This window comes from Delphinapterus leucas, chromosome 15 (assembly GCF_059928025.1).
Source record: "Delphinapterus leucas isolate spDelLeu-1000000601 "Yukka" chromosome 15, BTC_Dleu_Yukka2, whole genome shotgun sequence".
In the NCBI taxonomy this organism is placed as follows: Eukaryota; Metazoa; Chordata; class Mammalia; order Artiodactyla; family Monodontidae; genus Delphinapterus; species Delphinapterus leucas.
In genome coordinates, this window is record NC_143143.1 from 65,814,131 (window position 1) to 65,833,767 (window position 19,637).

General features: G+C 51.5%; 1 protein-coding gene across 1 annotated transcript in view; it reads left to right on the forward strand.

The window, feature by feature from the left end:
• LOC149747487 (disks large-associated protein 4-like) overlaps positions 1–19,637 on the forward strand; it is a 76,385-nt gene continuing 56,748 nt past the window's right edge. The window contains exon 1 of the mRNA XM_089895431.1: positions 1–89. Within this exon, the coding sequence (XP_089751557.1) occupies positions 1–89 (89 nt within the window). The remainder of the gene's footprint in view (positions 90–19,637) is intronic.

The following is a 19,637-nucleotide window of genomic DNA, read 5'->3' on the forward strand; positions in this document are numbered from 1 at the left end:
ATGTCCCAGAAGCACCTCCTGCTCAGCCTGTCCAGAGGGACCTCAGCATTTGCCCTCAAGCCTGCCCTTGCCTCTCTGTCCCCTGATTCGTGAGTGGCACCATCGTTCTCTGCGTGGACCCTAATAGCCATAGCATCCTCTTTGCCCCCATCAGCCTTTTTTAAAAACAGCTTTATTGAGGTATAATTTACATACCCTAAAGTTTACTTATGTTATTCATTTGGATGAGATTTAATAAACTTATAGTGTGCGACAGTTACCACAATCCCAAATCCCCTTGTGCACATTTGCAGTCAATCCTCACTCCCATCCCAGGCCCCAGGCAGCCACTGATCTGTTTTCTAGTTTTACCTTTTCTAGAAGGTTCCTATAAGTGGAAACATAATATGGAGTCTTTGTGTCTAACTTCCTCCACGCAGCGTATTGTTTTTTATGTTCATCTAGGTTGTTGCATATATCGGTACTTCTTTCCCTTTTAGTGCTGACTGGTATTCATCTTATGGATATATGACATTTTGTTTATCTGTTCACTGCTTGATGGGAATTTGGATTTGGGGCTATTATGAATAACGCTGCTATGTATATTCACGTACAAGTCTTTGGAGGGGCATATACTTTTGCTTTTCTTGCATTCCTCCCTTTTTTCCACCATCCTGCCAGACCCTGATTTTCACTGGGAGGCCACGTGGTTTCCCAGAAACTGACTCTACCGCCCCCACTCAGGGATAGAGCACATGACCCAGGCTTAGCCAATCAGTGTTTTCCATCCCCCAGGCACAGTGACTGGTTCCTGGATGGGCATATGACAAAAGCAAGTCCAATCAGAGTGACACTTAGGACGCTGGTGCCTCTGAGCCGAAGATGGGCCTCTGGGCACAGCTGCCCACACTAAACACAGGGCCCGAGAGTCGGTAAGCTTCTGGCGTGAACGGTTTCCCTCGGACAAAGGAGCTGACCGCAACCCTCGCCGGGCTGCATCCGGAAAGACCACCGTGAAGGAGGCGAGGAGACCAGGAGCTCTGCCATCTGGCGTCGCCCAGAGGCGCGTGTAGCCCCAGGAGGGGATCTGAGTCTGAGTCAAGTCAGCATTGTGTTAAAGCGAGTGAAAAGCCGTGTGGCTGACAGGGTCTTGGTGCTCCGGCCGGTGTCAGGCCTGTGCCTCTGAGGTGGGAGAGCCGAGTTCAGGACATTGGTCCACCAGAGACCTCCCGGCTCTACATAATATCAATCGGCGAGAGCTCTCCCAGAGATCTCCATCTCAGCGCTAAGACCCAGCTCCACTCAACGACCAGCAAGCTACAGTGCTGGACACTCTATGCCAAACAACTAGCAAGACAGGAACACAACCGCACCCATTAGCAGAGAGGCTGCCTAAAATCGTGATAAGGTCACAGACACCCCAAAACACACCACCAGACGTGGTCCTGCCCACCAGAAAGACAAGATCCAGCCTCATCCACCAGAACACAGGCACCAGTCCACTCCACCAGGAAGCCTACACAACCCACTGAACCATCCTTAGCCACTGGGGGGCAGACACCAAAAACAACGGGAACTACGAACCTGCAGCCTGAGAAAAGGAGACCCCAAACACAGTAAGAGAAGACACCCCAAACACAAAATGAGAAGACAGAAAAACACAGCAGATGAAGGAGCAAGGTAAAAACTCACCAGACCAAACAAATGAAGAGGAAATAGGCAGTCTACCTGAAAAGGAATTCAGAATAATGATAGTAAAGATGATCCAAAATCTTGGAAATAGAATGGAGAAAATACAAGAAACATTTAACAAGGACCTAGAAGAACTACAGAGCAAACAGACAATGATGAACAACACAATAAATGAAATTAAAAATACTCTAGAAGGGATCAATAGCAGAATAACTGAGGCAGAAGAACGGATAAGTGACCTGGAAGATGAAATATTGGAAATAACTACTGCAGAGCAGAATAAAGAAAAAAGAATGAAAAGAACTGAGGACAGTCTCAGAGACCTCTGGGACAACATTAAACACACCAACATTCGAATTATAGGGGCCCCAGAAGAAGAGAAAAAGAAAGGGACTGAGAAAATATTTGAAGATATTATAGTTGAAAACTTCCCTAATATGGGAAAGGAAATAGTCAAGTCCAGGAAGCACAGAGAGTCCCATACAGGATAAATCCAAGGAGAAACACGCCAAGACATAGTAATCAAACTATCAAAAATTAAATACAAATTACTCAGCATAAAAAGAAACGAAATTGAGTTATTTGTAGTGAGGTGGATGGACCTAGTCTGTCATACAGGGTGAAGTAAGTCAGAAAGAGAAAAGCAAATACCGTATGCTAACACATATATATGGAATCTAAAGAAATTTTAAAAAAATGGTTCTGAAGAACCTAGGGGCAGGACAGGAATAAAGACGCAGAGGTAGAGAATGGACTTGAGGACACAGGGAGGGGGAAGGGTAAGCTGGGACGAAGTGAGAGAGTGGCACGGACATATATACACTACCAAATGTAAAATAGATAGCTAGTGGGAAGCAGCCACATAGCACAGGGAGATCAGCTTGGTGCTTTGTGACCACCTAGAGGGGTGGGACAGGGAGGGAGGGAGGGAGACGCAAGGGGGAGGGGATATGGGGATATATGCATACGTATAGCTGATTCACTTTGTTATAAAGCAGAAACTAACACACCACTGTAAAGCAATTATACTCCAATAAAGATGTTAAAAAAAAAAAGATGACACTTAGGACTTGGCTGGAAGATTACTCCGTCCTCATGCTCCTGATCGTGTGATTTGTCTGGAACAGCTGCAGCTGTTTGCACTCATATGGGAAGCCAGCCTTAGGATGGAGCTGACGCATGGAGAAGTACTGGGTTGAGAAGATATCAATGAGACGGAACTGGAACTCTGAACTGTGCCTGAAGTCCACCAATTCTGGACTTTTTCAGTTATATGGGTTAATCCACTTTATGTTAAAGCCAGCTTAAAATGGGTTTTGTTGCTGTTGTTGTTTATAGCTCGGGTTGGCAAAGTATGGCCATGGCCAGCCTGTTCTTGTAAAAAAATTTTGCTGGAACACAGCCATGCCCATTCATTTCTATATTGTCTGTGGCAGCTTTGGAACACCGAATGGTCCACAAGGCTCAAATATTTACCATTGACCTTTTGAGAAAACGTTTGTCAACCTCTGTTATAACCCAAAGCTTAGTATTCAATATGTACCCCAGGTACTCAGGATAGAAACCTAGGAGTCATCCCTGACTCCTCTCTCTACTTCACCCTCTACATCTAATCAGCCCCAAGTCTGATTGATTTTATAGTCTATCTCCTGAATCTGTCTGCTGTCCCCCAGCCCCAGTACCCCCGCCCTAGGTAGACCACTGTCAGCAATCACGTGGGTCACAGCGCCCACCTCTAGGCTGCCCCACAGAACTGCTGGGTGATCCTTCTCCCACCCAAACTTGATGAGCCCTTGGGCTCCCCACTGCTCCCAGGGTGAAGGCCACACTCCCTGATTGACGCTGCAGGAACCTCATGATCAAGTCCCCACCTGCGGTTCCAGCCCTATCTCCCCTCCCGCTCTACCCTCTCTTCCCAGAGCACACAGACCAGCTCCCACCTGTGCGTAATTCCTCCCAGTTCCCCCAACATGGCATGCTGTGTCCCTCTTCCTTACACTCTTCCCCACTCTGTCCACCTCTGGACTCCTGTGCATCCTCCAAGGCCTAGCCAGAGCCTCACCTGTTTTTTGATATTCCTCTGATTCCCCCAAGCTGATCGGGGCTCCCGTGGGCCACGCCTGGGCTTCCTTCCACGGCAGCCCAGTCATATCCGCCTCTCATGTCTGTTCACACATTCGCTACCCCCGCTGACTAATTCATCTTCTTGCTTAGCTTGGTCCAGCTCGGGGCCATACACAGACTAAGGGCTCAAGAAATGTTTGTGGGGCACAATGTTCCCTGCCCTCTGTTCCAAAGTCACCGTGAGGAATCAGGGGTCTCCTGGCTGGACGAGGCTTTGAAGGAGGGACCATCTGGGCTCAGTGTTAACAGAGGTGATGGAAGGATTGGAACTGCCTGGGCCTCCCAGGCAAGAGCGCCTCCAGGAGGTGCAGAGAAATGCCTCCCAGGATTCAGAGAAAGGAAAAGTAGGGCAGGAGAGAGCGGGTCACTGCGGCGGCCCCTTGAGAGTGCGGAAGAGAAATGAAGGGATTACGAGGAAATGTCATTAAAATAAAGATCTTCCCTGGCCTCTCGGGGCGCCAAGAGGAGGCCAAATGGCCAGTGAGGGGGCCACCGGGTCCCGTCAGAGCTGCCGGAAAGTTTAGGGATTTACAAGACTGGCCCTTTGGAGGATTTAGGGAACATCTGATTTCTAAATCCTTGACTGAAAACACATTTGGCCACCAGCTGGCTGGGTGCTGGGTGAACCTTCCCAAGAAGCTTCTGTGGAGGATTCAGGGGAGCACTGCCCTCACCCACTGTGGAGGTCTTGGCTTCCACATGCCAGGGCTTAGGGCTGTGGCCCCATTCAGTGCTCCTTCCAGAAGCGGGTGCTGATGTGAATCCAGTACACAGAAACCAGACCAGGCCTGAACTCCCTCATGGGACTAGCGTGAGAAGCAGATGAGACAACGGATGTGAATGTGCCTTGCAAACTGTAAAGTGCTGTCACACCCTGTCAGTGTCTATCCTTGATACAGCCTTCCCAGAGACTCCCCCAGCTGAGTGAGTCACCCTGTTCGCCCCAGACTGTGTATAAACCTCACTCTTGCACCTATCCCCTCCGTCACAGACCCTAAGGTAGGACGTGTCCCCCGGCCAGACTGAGATCCTTGAGGACGGGGACAGGTACATCATTCTTCCACATCTGGCTCGGTTCCTGGCCCAGAGCAGGAGTTTGGCAGCTAGTTCTTTAATGACCTTGAGTTGTAGAGAAGCAGTTAACTTGAGGGTGCTGGGTAGCCTCAGTTTGTAAAAACAGGGACCAGGTGGTACGTGGTGGAAATCTTTCTAATAAAATGACACAATGTTTCGTAAGTTGTGGCTCAAGCAGTGTGAGCGTCTGGAAATGCAGTCTCAGGGTTGAGAATGCTGAAAGCTGTCTGGTCCTGTGCTGTCCAGTAGGGTAGCCACAAAGCACGTGTGGCTATTTCAATTTCAATTTAATTTAAAATTCAGTTCCTTAGTTGTACTCGTCACGTTGTGGGTGGTCAGTAGCTGCATGTGGCTCTTGGCCGCTATAGGACAGTGCAGTTGAGAGCATTTCCATTACTCCAGAGAGTTGTCTCGGACAGCACTCCTCAGTGCGGGGAAAATTCATGTCCGTGCAATATCTCAGGCCCTGATCATCTTGGGGGCTTACCTCCAAGATTTCTGGGAGAGAGCTGGGGGCTCTGGAGCCTGACCAACCTGGGTTTGGATCCCTGCTCAGCCATTGACTTGTGCAGCCTGAAGCAAAGGGACTTCTGCCTCCTCCCTGAGGCTCATCTGCAGACTGGGTGACCGTGTGCCTGCACAGAGCCGTGACACTTAGAGAAAAAAAGCTTGTAAAGGGCTTCTCGGTGTCCCGTGCAGGAGTGAGTGAACCGGCTACACGGCAGCTCTCAGTGGGGGAGCCTCCAGGCTCCTGGAGCTTGGAGCTCAACTGCCCAGGGGCAAGGCAGGCTGGAGCACTTCCGGGCACTGAGGGCCAGTCTGGGGCAGTGGCTGGTGGGCGTGTCTGGCTGGGGGCAGTCGGTAGGAGAGGGCGAGGCTGGAGCTGGTGGGGCTGAGGCTGGGCAGGGGCAATGAAGCTCACTCCTGAGCCCCTAGCTGTGGAGGAGGACGCTTTGCAGTCCGAGTTAGCATGCACTTCCTCTATGTAAAACTCTCCGCTGTCCACCAGCTGGCTAGAGGATAGTAATTAATAATAATATGAACATAATAGCAACAATATTTACTGAGCATTTTCTATTTACCAGGCACTGTGCTAAGAGTCATAATACACATATGCATTAGCTCATTTCCTCCTCGCAACAGCCCTGTGTAATAGGTATATTGCTCTTACCATTTTACAGATGGGGAACACTGAGGACATTTGTTCTAAGTCACACAGTTATGAGGTGGTGGAGCAGGGGTCTGACCCCAGGCTCCAGAGTCTGTGCTTTGGATAAAGTACAGACTCCTTACCTGGTCTTGAAGGGCCCTGCAGAGCCCTGCAAAGCCGGCCTTGGTCACCCTTCCACCTTCATCTCGGGTCGCTCCCCACCTGTCTGGTCAAGTTCCTCAGACACCCCAGGTGTCTCCTTCCTATGCCTGTGCCGTTGTTTATTCCTCGACCTAGATATCCTCCCCTCTTCCCCTTAACCCTCCACAGAGTCCTGTTCATCCTTCAGGACCCAGTTCTAGTATGAGCATCTTGAGGCCAAGGACTGGGCCTAAGTCATTTCTGTGTCACAATGTCCAGCACATGCCTTGGAGCACTGGAGGTCTTGGTAAATTATGGGTGGTGGATTGGAGGGGGATGAGTGAGTGGATGGAAGGATGGGTGGAGTAGATGGATGGTGAGTCAAGGGGAGAGAGTAGAAGTTGGTGGATGATGGGAAACTGGATGGGTGGACCGGTGGCTTATGCTCAAATGCCAAGGGGGAGATGGGGCCTGAGCTGAGCACAGGGCAGTGGTGTGGAGAGCAGCGGCAGTTTGAAAACATTTCGGGGCAGAATCAGCAGGGCTTGCAGGGGGCTGAGGGGCGGGGAGGGGTCCAGAGCGATGGCCAAGTTTCTAGCTTGGAGACTTAGGAGGATCATGGTATTTTCAGGGAGGAGCAGGTTTGGGGGAGATGGTGATGAGGTCCGTTTCACGTGTGGGAGCGTGAGGGGCCCATGGGGGGGAAGGTCTGGGAGGCAGCTGGGGAGATGAGCCTTGGACAGGTTCAGGGGCAAGGCCAGACCTCACAGAGACTTGGAAGGTCATGTGGCTTCAGGACTGAGGGCTAGAGCACAAGCCGTCAGGAAAGGCGGAGGAACCACGGTCCCTGAGGTAGAAGAGCCAGGAGGGACACAGCACAAGGGGGGAGGGCACTGCCATGTCACAAACACCCATAAATCATTGCAGGCGGTGTGCTGCGGGCAGCCAGTGCCGAGGGGATGCGGGCAGGAGACTCAGTGCTGGAAATGGGCCTGAAGGGTGGCGAGGTTTTGACCAGCCCAGGGAGGGGTTACCCTGAGCAGGGAAACTGCACAGGCCGAGGCAGGGAGCAGAAATAGGCAAGTTATGTCCACGTACCCTGAGGGCCTCGGAGCCTGCGACAGCCAGTCAGCTGGAAAACAGGAGGCTCCACGCCTTTTCTCTGCCCCATCTGGCACCCTGTGACCACAGCCTCCAGGGTCTGGGAGGACTCTGGGTTAATCTGGGTGCTGTGCTACGTGGGACAAGTCACCTCCCCTCTCTGGGCCTCAGTTGCCTCATCTGGAAACTGGAATCAGTGCCACCTGCCTGGTTTGCTGAGAGGAGTGAATGAGATGTGGGAGTGTGAGAAGCCCCCAGTTGCATGAGGAAACTCCATAAATGCTATTTTTAAAACCTGTTTTTGCATTTCAATTCCACAAATATTTACGGAACTAAGGTTCGGTGTAAATCCATTTTGTAAATTAAATTTTCATACAACAAATACCATTTTACCTGGGCCTGGGGTGGCAAGGTTGGTGAGGCCGTTCATTGTTTGAAGAGCCCTGAGTCAAATTCTTTTCTTTCCTTTTCTTTTATTATTATACATCTTTATTGGAGTATAATTGCTTTACAATGGTGTGTTAGTTTTGCTTTATAACAAAGTGAATCAGCTATGCATATACATATATCCCCATATCTCTTCCCTCTTGCGTCTCCCTCCCACCCCCCCTCCCTATCCCACCCCCCCTCCCTATCCCACCCCTCTAGGCGGTCACAAAGCACCAAGCTGATCTTGCTATGCGGCTTCTTCCCACTAGCTATCTATTTTACGTTTGGTAGTGTATATATGTCCATGCCTCTCTCTCGCTTTGTCACAGCTTACCCTTCCCCCTCCCCATATCCTCAAGTCCATTCTCTAGTTGGTCTGTGTCTTTATTCCTGTCTTACCCCTAGGTTCTTCATGGCATTTTTTTTTCTTAAATTCCATATATATGTGTTAGCATACGGTATTTGTCTTTCTCTTTCTGACTTACTTCACTCAGTATGACAGACTCTGAGTCAAATTCTTTTGAAAAGCCCCAGTCGGTTCGTTTTTCGAGTCAATGAGGCTTTCAACTTTCCAGGCTCGCAGAGGGAGGCTTTCATTTGTTCCTTGTGTGTTTTGAAAAGATCCTCCCAGCTGCAGTAAGAAGAGGGACCGAGGGAGACAGCAGGGCGTCCAGGGAGGGGGCTGGTGCAGTGGTCTGAATGAGAGATCATGGTGGCCTGGACAGGGGGTGACTCTGGGGATAAAGAGAAGGGGATTCGAGAGATGTTGAGAGAGGAGGAAGGTGCATAGGAGCCCTTGGCATCTTGGTTACCGAAGAGCGTGAGCTGGTTCCAGGTACCTGGTTAGATGATGCTGTAAGAGACAAGATCTCTGGAGAAGAGACCCTGGACATGTGGCGTGTGACGTGTCCACAGGGTGGCGGGCAGAGGTGCCCGTGGGAATTTGGCTTTGCGGACCTGGCCCTCCAAGGGGCAGGCTGGGCTGGAGAAAAAAATAAATGTCTGTGAGAGGGAAGAAGGGAAAACCCAGAGCTTGTGACAATTAGCCAATAAATATTTTTTCAGCATTGAAAACATTTGTTGAGCGACACCTTCCCTGAGCACCTCCGTGTGCCAGGTGTTGTGGTGGGCACTGGGGACCTGGCAATAAACCAAGCAGACAAACTCTTAGCCTCGTGGGGCCGACATTTTAGTGGGAGGGGCAGGGTGTAATCAGGATAAATTGCTCATTTGCATATAAGCCTTACAACCTTACGAGGAAGATGCTGTGATTATTCCCATTTTAGAAAAGAGCAGCTGAGTCCCAGAGACGTTAAGAAACTTGCCCACAGTCACTCAGCTATGTAACTGGCAGAGCCTGGATTTCTACCTCAAGCCCATGCTTTTCTGTTAAGAGTCTTACCTGTTGTGCTGAAATGCATCTCATTGACAAGGTCAGGTCTCAGCAAAGACCTGAAGGAAGTGAGGGGGTAAGGCTCACTGACATCTGGGCGACTGACATTCCAGGCAGAGAAAGAGCACGTGTAAAGGCCCTGAGGCAGGAGCATACCTGGTATATTTAGGGAACGACGCAGAGGCCAGGGTAGCTGGGGCAGAGGGAGTGAGCAGAGAGTGAAGGGGAGAATCGGACGTGGTGGAGGGACCAGCCGTGGCATCTGTAGGGCTGTCAGCTTTTACTTGAGGTGAAGTGAGGCCATGGAGGGTTTAGAGCAGAGGAGGGGCAGGCTCTGACTTGTGTTCTAGCCCGATTCCTCTGGCTTCTGTGTCCGGAGCAAGGGCAGAAGCAGGAGACAAGAGAGGACGTGACTAATCCAGGCAAGAGGTGATGATGGCTCAGTCCACAGCAGTGGTAACATGCAGGTGGTGCACCAGCTTCTTGATACGTCGTGAAAGTGACTTCAGTAGGAGCTGCTGATGGCTTGGGTGTAGAGGGTGAGGGAAAGAGAGGCATCAAGGATGACTGCAGGGCTTGAGCCTGAGTGGCTGGTAGGAGGGGGTTCCACTGACTGCGATGGGGGCAGCTGTGGGGAAGCCGCTTCATAAAGTACTTTCCATGTGCGTTATCCCTTTTAATGCCCTGGCTACTCTCTGCAGTAGGCGTTGAAACTCTCGGAGGTTATGTGATTTGCTCAGGATCACTCAGCCAGAATGAGGTGAAGCCAGGACAGGAAGCCAAGTCGCATTATAGCGTTGGGAATTTTGATCCATTCATTCAATCAGCAAACATTTCTGGAGCACCTTCTGTGTGGTAGGCACTGCACTGAGCGTTGACAATGATGACCAGTGACGATGGCCCTGCCCTCATGGAGCTCCCAGTCTGATGGAGAAGGCAGTGTCATCCAATGATCATGGAAATGATTTCCTCACATCAGCATGATAAGTAGCGAGAAACTGAGGGAGCCCTAGGAGCCAGTAACTGGAGACTTGGACTGGCTGGAAGGTCAGGGAGGGCTTCCTGGAGGAGGCAAATGTCAAATGCAAAGGCCTCTGGGACAGAGGGTCTGTAGGGGTGTTGGGGGATTCTTGGGAAAATACTCCCTGCTTTCCCAGGCCATAGTGGAAGAACCCCAAGGGAATCACAGGCTCCCAGAGGACAGCTGTCCATTGGGAAGTTGCAGAATCTTTCTTTTAGTGTTGGATTATTCTAACAGCTTTATTGAGATAGGATTCATAGACTGTACAATTCTAGATAGAATTCGTATACTGTACATATACTGTACCCATTTAAAGTGTACCATTCAATGGCTTTTAGTATATTCACAAAGCTGTGCATCCATCACTGCAACCCACTTTAGAACATTTTCATTATCCCAAAAAGAAACCACGAACCCCTTAGCTTTCACCCGCTCCCAATCCCCCCACCGGCAACCACTCGTCTACTTCCTGTCCCCACAGAGTTCCCTGTTCTGGACATTTCATATAACTGAAATCATACCCTATGTGGTCCTTTGTGACTGGCTTCTTTCACTTAACATAATGTTCTCGAGGTTCATCCCTGTCAGAAGTCCCTGAATCTTAATCACCATCAGAGCTGACAAGAACCTAAGAGACTGTCTTGTAGGCTTCTCCCACCTGTTGTAAAGTGGGCAGTCGGGAGGAGACTTGCTCTGGTCCCTCAGCAAGGAAGTTGGGCGGACTCCAGGGCAGGTCTTGGGACCCCTTGCCCCACTGCCCTGCACGGGATGCCTCCCTCTGCCGTCACCTCTCTTCCTTCCGCTTTGGGCTCCCACTGATTTTGGCTAAAAGTGACAACTTGATCAGGCACGCACCCTCCCAAGCACTGAATTTTCACGTACTGGCAATTTTCACACCCCATGGTGCATCTTGGAATCTTTTAAGAATTTGTGTCTGCTAATTCAGAATGTTTTGGAGGTCAGTGTTTTCTTTTCCTTCTATTTAAACACTTTTCATCCAGACGGTTATGTTTTTCTGGGTTGGTGATTTCCCCACCTGGGGAGGCAGGGCCACACTGGGGTTAAGTACCAGGTCTTAGAATCAGATGCCCTGACTCTTCCTCCGTGTGGGTAATTACTGAAGTTCTCTGAGCCTCAGTTTCTCCTTTTGAAAAATATGGATAACATTGTAGCACTGTGAGGAGAAAATGAGGTCAAAGGAGGTGTAGATATAGAGAAGTTAGAGATTATGAGGGCTTTCCAGGGCCCTGGTGTAACCAGGAGAAAAAGATGAACCTCCGCCATCATCCACTGCCCCTTTCTCCGTATTCCTACTGTGAACTGACCCCTGGACTTCTTCTCCCCGGGCTGAGGGGGAAAGCCTGAGTTCAGATCCCAGCCCAACCACTTGGATTCTGTGTCCCCAGATCAGGTAGATGACCCCTGTGTCTCCGTTTCTCCACCTGTAGAATGAGAGAACAGGGGCGGGGGCTTCCACTGAGGCCTCTAAAGCAACCAAGAGGCTCCTGGGAGTGGAGGTGTGGAATGGGGGGGGGGCCTTTTTCTTCTCCCAGAAGGGCCTGGTTCCTGCTGATTTAAAGATCCAATCAGGGGCTTCCCTGGTGGCGCAGTGGTTGAGAGTCTGCCTGCCGATGCAGAGGACACGGGTTCGTGCCCCCGTCCGGGAAGATCCCACATGACGCGGAGCGGCAAAAAAAAAATAAAATAAAAATTTAAAAAAAAACAAACAAAATAAAGATCCAAGCAGAAGCAGCAGCACCTGTTCAGCAGAGGTGGGTGGAGAGGGACACCTGGCTTTCCTGTGCCTCTCACACGAGACGAGACCTGTGATGTAGGAGGTCGGGGGGTGGTGATGCAGCACCTCCTGCTCTGCGTGCAGGGCACAGGGACCGAGCCTCTTTGAAGGGTCTTTTTCAGGCACATACTCTGTGCCAGGTATTCTACTTGCATTATCTTAATCCTCACAGGAGACCTCAGAGGTGGTTCTCTTATTTCCATTTGACAAGCAGGGAAACTGAGGCTCAGAAAGGGGCAGGTGCCTGCCCAGTGTCGCCGGGAGAGTGAGGGCTCAACTGGGATTCGAACTCGGGACTGTGTGACTCTGGCCCCTTTCCTGACCGCCCCCATTCAGGGAAAAAGAGGGAGAAGCAAGACGGGGAGGATCTGAGCCTTTGGAACCCCGGCTTCCCAGCTGCTGTGGGGATTCTGTGGGTGGTGGGGAAAGCATTGTAAATATGCATGACATGCAAATACCCCTCTGAAAAACAACGTAGGGGCCCTCGTGAGCCGGGATGCCAGAGTGCTTTGGAAAATGTAGTGTTGTACAAACACTTGGGTTTCTATGATGACTGCTCCGTGGTGTCCTCCTCCCCAGCGTCCCCAGGGCCAGTCCAGGGGTCTCAGGGTGGAGGGATTATCCCCGGCCACCTCCTAATTGACGTTCTCCTTCATTCTTGCAGGCACCCGTGCCTCCCCACTGCCAGGGGCCTGGTGGCCGGAACCTGGTCACTCCAGGTACTGGAGGGCCCCGTCCCACGTTGCTTCCCGCCAGCACCTCTGACCAAGCGCCCGGAGGGATGTGTGTGCCAGCCCTCGGTCCAGCACCCGCTCCCAAGGTGACGCCTGCTGCTTCCCGACTGGTTCCCATTTCCCCTCCGCACGTAGCTCCGGGGTTGGTAAGTAACTGTGTCTGCAGCCTGGGCACACGGAATCAGGGCTGCTCATCCACAGACCCGTGCTTGGCACAGTTGGGAAATGTCCAGCCTTCCCACCCAGCGACACCCACGTGCTGGTGAAGGGACCTCAGTGAGAGCTTTTATACGTCTGGGCTCAATTTATAGTTTAACCACTTGTCTCATCCAGTCCTCCCGACAACCCAGAAGTTGAACACAGTGATTGTGCCCATTTTACAGAGGAAACAGCCTCAGAGAGGAGAAACCACCTGCCTGAGGATGCCCAGAAAGCCCAGCTCTATCCATCTCAAAGGCCAGCTCTTACCACACCCAAGGGGCTGGGGGGTTGGTGACACGGGCTCAGAAAGGGAAGGGGAACGTTGGGCTGGGCCAGAAGCCATGGAGCCTATGAGACCCCGGGGGCGGGGGCTGAGGTGAGGCCATCAGAGTTCCTGAATCTTGGGGAGCCCTGTTGTTCCTGCCCCTCCAGCTTGTTCCACCGGCAACCCTCCAGTCCCCAGCATGCCTGACCCCAACATGGATGAGGGGCCCAGCCCTGCAGCATCTCTGATCATCCTTCCCACAACAATGATCCCAACAGGGTGCCCCAACTCAGCACCGGCCACAGAGCTGGACACCACTCTCCTGCATCTTATTCTCCTACCCCCTCCCCAGGTTGTGCAGGTGTGACTAGTTCACAGTTGAGGAAACCGAGGCTCAAAGGAGCTCATGGGGGGACTTCCCTGGTGGTCCAGTGGTAAAGAATCCACCTTCCAATGCAGGGGACGCAGGTTCCTGGTCGGGGAACTAAGTAAGATCCCACATGCCGCGGGAGAACTGAGCCTGCGCACCACAACTACTGAGCTGGCACGCCTCAACTAGAGAGCCCACGTGCCGCAAACTACAAAGCCCACGCGCTCTGGAACCCGCACACCACAACTAGAGAGAAGCCCATGCGCCGCCAACGAAGTTCCCACGTGCCACAACTAAGACCCGACACAGCCAAAAAAAAAAGGGAGCTCAAGGGGCTCGCCCAAGGTCACCCAGCCACCACTCAGCGCTACATGGGGTTGTTGGTTTAAGATCTACCTCCTAGTCTGGCCTCAGCAACCCAAGGGTCAGGAAACATTGCTTCATTCCCTACCGGACAGCCAGCAGCTGTGCCTGGCACGTAGTTGGTATACGTGGGAGGAAGGAGAAAGGGAGAGGAGGAAGGCACTCTCACCTCCCTCCACCCAGACGCTAGCAGGACCCAAGAGCCCACCGGCCTTTGGGCCAGCCGCTGGTCCCTGCTGACCCCAGAGAGCTGGCAGTCCACTCAAGCCTTCAGCAAGGCGGCCAGCCCCTCTGGCCCCCATTCTCTCATCTGCCAACAACTGATCAACCTCCCTAATGGGATGGTTATGAGAAGGGAAAAGACTCGTAAATATGGATAGTATACCAATGCCACAGGATAATAAAAACCTGGGAAGTTCGCTGTAGATAATGTATATAGAAGTGCTTCTTCAGGAACAAGGGCTGCACGCTCGTCCGGTGCCCCCTTCTTAGTACTGATAACTGTGAAAGGGGTCCTAGTAATTAGCTGCCCCCCGGCCCAGCTCCCCCGATCTGGCCTGGGCTGTTGTAGTGGCTACACACAGCTGTTACATTTGGTGGAGCAGCTGTCCTAGGAAAAGACGTGATAAGGCCACCTGGTCTGAGAGCTGTGTCTGTGGGATTTAATCATATGCAGGTACTCCTGGTGCTGCCCTAGCCCTGCATGCCCTCCCTAGGGACTAAGTATGTGAGAGGAGCAACCTGAATGACAGCGGCCGTTTCGTGAGCAGTTACTATGTGCCTGGCATTGTGCTAATGCTTCATTTTCTTCATCATCTCAGTTAAGCTCCTAGTGACCCTGTGGGAGGTCGATGGGGAGACCGAGGCATGGACCTGGGGGAGAGGGCTCACCCGGCAACACTCTGGTCCTTCCAGAAAATTACCGCCACTCTCTGCCCACCTCCCTGCCCCGCCCCGCACCAGCCAGGCCAGGCCGGAGGGGCAGGATCGTGGCCTCCAAGAACACAGCATAGCTGGCAGCCCCTGGCATGTGTGGCCCAGTGACGGAGAACGGGATTCCTTGGCACAAGCTGGGAGCGCAGCCGTCAGCACTGCGCCGAAAGATGGAGGACTGGGCGGCAGCGAGGGAGGTGTTACTGCTGCTGTTTTGCTAACGAGCTAGTTATTTAAAGAACAGCCCAAGTCGAAGTTGGGAAATTGGATGGGGAGTCTCCGTGCCCAGGGCAGAGGCAGCCAGGGGTCCAGGAGCCTGGCTGGGTAGGGACAGAGTAGCCACACATTCTTTCTTTTCACTTGCTTTCTATTATTAATAATGGTAACAGCACTATAAAAGTCTGGAAAAGGATTACCTTTGTGAAGAAAAGAGGATATAAGGATTGAGAGTGGGGCAGGAGGGGTTTCTGAGGGGTAAGCGGTGTTCTATTCATTGACCCAGGTGGTTTTGTGATCATTTATTGCAGTAAACATTTTTGTTTTGTGTACTTTTCTCTATGAGTTAGGTTTCACAGTAGAAAGGCTAAAGAGCAATGCTAACAGTAATAGTTAATACTTCTTGAGCACTTACTAAATGCCAGGCTCTTTGCAAAACATTTTACCTTATTTCATTGAATTCTCACAGAGTCTATTATTCTACCCATTTTACAGAGGAGGAAAGTGAGGCTTAGAGGGGTAGAGTTATTTATCATGTTTTCGAAGAGCTCTCAGGTGGGAGAGATGGGATGAGAAACAGGACAGACTGACTCAGACCGGCATCACTGTCCCATGTTCGAGATTGGGGGCCAGGAAGTTCCCCCCAAAGGGCAGGGGATCCTCCATTTGTCCCTCAGATGTGTGTCGGTGCCATTGCGTTCTTAAGGCTTGGGAGGCCAGGCAGTTGTCTGTGGCCGTAGGCAACACATGAGGCATCTGAGAGTGTGACAAGGGGTCAGAGCAGAGCATTTAGCCATCTAATGTGTTGACGGATAGGAATGGGACCTCCCTAGGGACAGACTAGGGGAGGAGGCCAGGGCTCACCCAGGAATCACTCAAGGTAAAAAGAGATCATCCAGGTGAGACAGGGTCAGACCCAACCTCTGAACTAACTATACGTGGGGCCGACCTGCCGTTTCCTGAGGACTCACTGTGTTCTAAGTATGTCCATTATCTTCCTCGGTCTTTAGAACAACCCCGAGAGGTCAGTGGTATTGACCCCATTTTATAGATGAAGGTACTGAGGCCTCCAGAGAGGAGATGACTGGCCCAAGTCCACACAGCCAGTGATGGGTGGAGCTGCTCCACCAGCTCTGCTGTCTCCAGGGCCCTGTGTCCTGTGTGTGCAGCAAGCACTGCTCGGGGCTGGGGTCCCGGCCCGGCAGGCACCTGGCACGGAAGCTCCAAGCAGCCCATGACTGGAGTCAAGTTCTAAGGCAGACCTGTGGGTCCCCAAACTTGTGCTGGGAACATGGCCTGGAGGGTGGCACGGCAGAGGGTATCTCCAAGCCCCAAAGCAGAGGCGCCTGCCTTGCAGACGGCACCAGCCCCAGAGGCATTCCTGCATTCCCGGAACATTTACTGAGCACTAGTCCCTGCTAGTCTGTGCCCCTTGCAGAGCACACAGCCTTAGGGAGGGACAGATATTATACAAACACCCCAGCAAATAAACTGATTACGCAGCGACTCCATCGATGCTTCGAAGGAAATTAATGGTGACGTGATAAAGATGAAGGGGGAAGGGGGCCTGAGTGACACAGAACAGCATCAGAGGGTGGCTGTGGTGCTTTACTGAGTTGAAACACGTAGAGGGCGGGGACAGTCCCACTGTTGCGTCACTGGTGGCAGCTGCTGTCGCCGCTGTGACCTCCAGAGGTGACACCTACCTGCTGCGCGCTTGTCACGTCCTGCCTGGACCCTCAGTGGGTCCCAGCTGGTCCCCCAGACTCGCCTTTCCCCTCGTTACTGAGAGTCAGACCCAGTTGGGGATGAGGCCCAGGGAGGAGGGCAGCTTAACGGGGTGCACATGGCTGGCTGGACCCCGGGCCAGCACCACCCCCCGCCCCCAACCCCAAGCCCCAGCTACATTCCCATCAACTCACTTGCGTCTTCCAATAAGCACTGTCGCCAGAGACACTGCTATGGAGACACCCTGGATTTGCTTTTTTTGATAACCATTTACCCTGCCTGGGAAGACAGATGCTACCTTACAGACACTCAGAGAATCTTAAATATCTGGCAGAGAAACTTATACTGGTGAAGTCAAACTCCTGCAATCACGGAATCTTAGCCATAAATAATCCAGCAAGAGCAAACATACGCGTTTTACAAGTAAGTTCACTGCACCTTTCCTGAAGACAGTGATAAATTAGAAACTACCCAATTATCTATCAGCAAGAGATGGTTAAACAAATTACGGTCCAGCCAGACAATGGTGTCCTCAGCGGCAGTGGAGACGGTGCCGTAGATCTATTCTTGTTGACATGGAAACATGTCCGTGGTGCATTGTTGAGGGAAAAATAGGAGGTTATAAAATGGTGTATGTTGTATGATCTCATTTTTGTTAGGAAATGTATATATAAATATATGCATGCTCCTGCCCAGAAGGACAACCATTATACTGTTTGTAGCATTTTCCTCTGGATGTGAGATATGGACAAGCTCTATTTTTATTTTTGCTTGTATCATTCAGGTACTTTTCAGGGACAAGTGACAGAGAACCCAACCCAGACTGGTTTAAACAAAAATGGAATTTATTGGCTCGTGAATGTAAAGCCCAGAGGCAAGTCCAGCTTTAGGCTCAGCCGGATCCAGGGGCTCAGACCTTGTCACCAGGACCTGATGTTTTTTTCTACCACTGTTTTTTTTAAAACATTTATTATTATTATTATTATGGGCACACCATGCAGCATGCGGGATCTTAGTTCCCCGACCAGGGATCAAACCCATGCCCCCTGCAGTGGAAGCACGGAGTCTTAACCACTGGACCGCCAGGGAAGTCCCCACGACCTGATTTTTATTATTTTTTTTAAACACACTTTATTTTTTTTTCTATTTTTATTTATTTATTTTATTTTATTTTTGGCTGCGTCGGGTTTTAGTTGCGGCACGCGGGATCTTTCGTTGCGGTGGGCTCTGTAGTTTGTGGCACACGGGCTCTCTAGTTGAGGCATGCGGGCTCAGTAGCTGTGGCGCGCGGGCTCCGTAGTTGTGGCGTGCGGGCTCAGTAGCTGTGGTGCGCGGGCTTAGTTGCCCCATGCACGGCATGTGGGATCTTAGTTCCCGGACCAGGAATCGAACCCGAGTCCCCTGCATTGGAAGGAGGATTCTTAACCACCGGACCATCAGGGAAGTCCCCCCAGGACCTGATTTTTAGTCACCATTTCTCAACTCTGCTTTCTCTGGGTTGTTCCTATGTTCTCATAGGGCTTTCTCATACAGGTGATAAGATGCCTGTCCAGAGGAACATGCAAGACTTCTTCCCAGATAGCTCAGACACAAGTCCCAGAACAGAGTCCTGGCATTGATTGGTCAAATTTATGGACGCGCCCATTCCTTAATCAAGTGCTCTGATTGACAGCCTGGGCCTATGTACCACCCCACAGCTGGAGGTGGAGTTGACACCCAGAACTTTATCAGTGGAGAGTGGGGAAGAGTAACTTCCCCAAAGAAAATATAGGGCTGTGGCCTAAAGTAGACCCAACAATAGCCAAACACAGCAAATTCCCCCTCCTGTATTTATCTGAATTTCCCAAGATGTATAACTTTGAAATCAGAAAAAAACAATACAACTATTGAAAGGAGTCCTGATCCCAGACCTTACAATCAGAAGCTCCCTGAGGCAGCTTTAGACTCTCTTGGAATCAGAATGTCAGAATCTCTGAAGTGCCGGTTCAGCTCAGGAGACATCGGCTCTCTCTGTGTCAGAGTCCACTCTGGGCCCAAGGGGGGCCGGGGGAGGGGAGCCGTCCTGGCCTCCAAAGGTCTTGTAGTCTTTGGAGGAGTGAGAGGAGCCCACGGATGATTCATCTGGAATGTGGGTGTGCATACCGGGGCTGAGGGAACACAAGGGCTAGCATGGGAACAAAGAAGGCTTCCTGGAGGAGGTGACACCTAAGCTGAGTAGCCAAGAATACAGGAAGAACATTGTAGGCGGAAGAAACAATGAGGCACATAGAGGCACATGTGGTGGGAGAACAACCAGTGGATGAGCAGCAGCAGGCCCTGATCACAGGGGCTTTGAATGCCAGGATAGAGCTTGGCCTTGATCCTGAAGGCAGTGGGGAGTCTTTGAAGGATGTTGTGGAAGGAGGAAAGTGTCCGCAAGCTCAATCTGGCTGGTGCTGAGAGTACAGCCGTGGAGGGGTCAGGTTGAGGCTCCATGTGGGGAAGGAGAGAAGAGACCCAGTGGCCCCTTAAGAGGGGGCCTTAGATATCTACTGGTCTAAATTCCTCCCCACCCTGGGTCAGAATTCCTGTCCCGATGTATCCAGCCACTGCTTGCATACCCCCAGCGATGGGGAGCTCACTCTCTGTTCCCTCCACCTCTAGTTAGAAAACCCCTGCACAGGATCAAGTCCACAATCCTGCCATTGCCTGAGGCACACCCGGAACACTGCCCACCCACCTGCCACTGAGGTCTTTCTCCCGAATGACCTGCTGGGAGGGCTGCCAGGGGCCTGCATTTTCAGGCCAGAGGGTTCCAAAGCCATGGAGGCCTGAGTGTCTGCACAGCCTGCTGGGAGCTTGAAGAGGGACAGGCAGAAAGTGTCACATCAGCCCAACAGCAGAGCAGTGTTTAGGCCTTTGGACACACATCTGCCTCAGCAGTTCTCC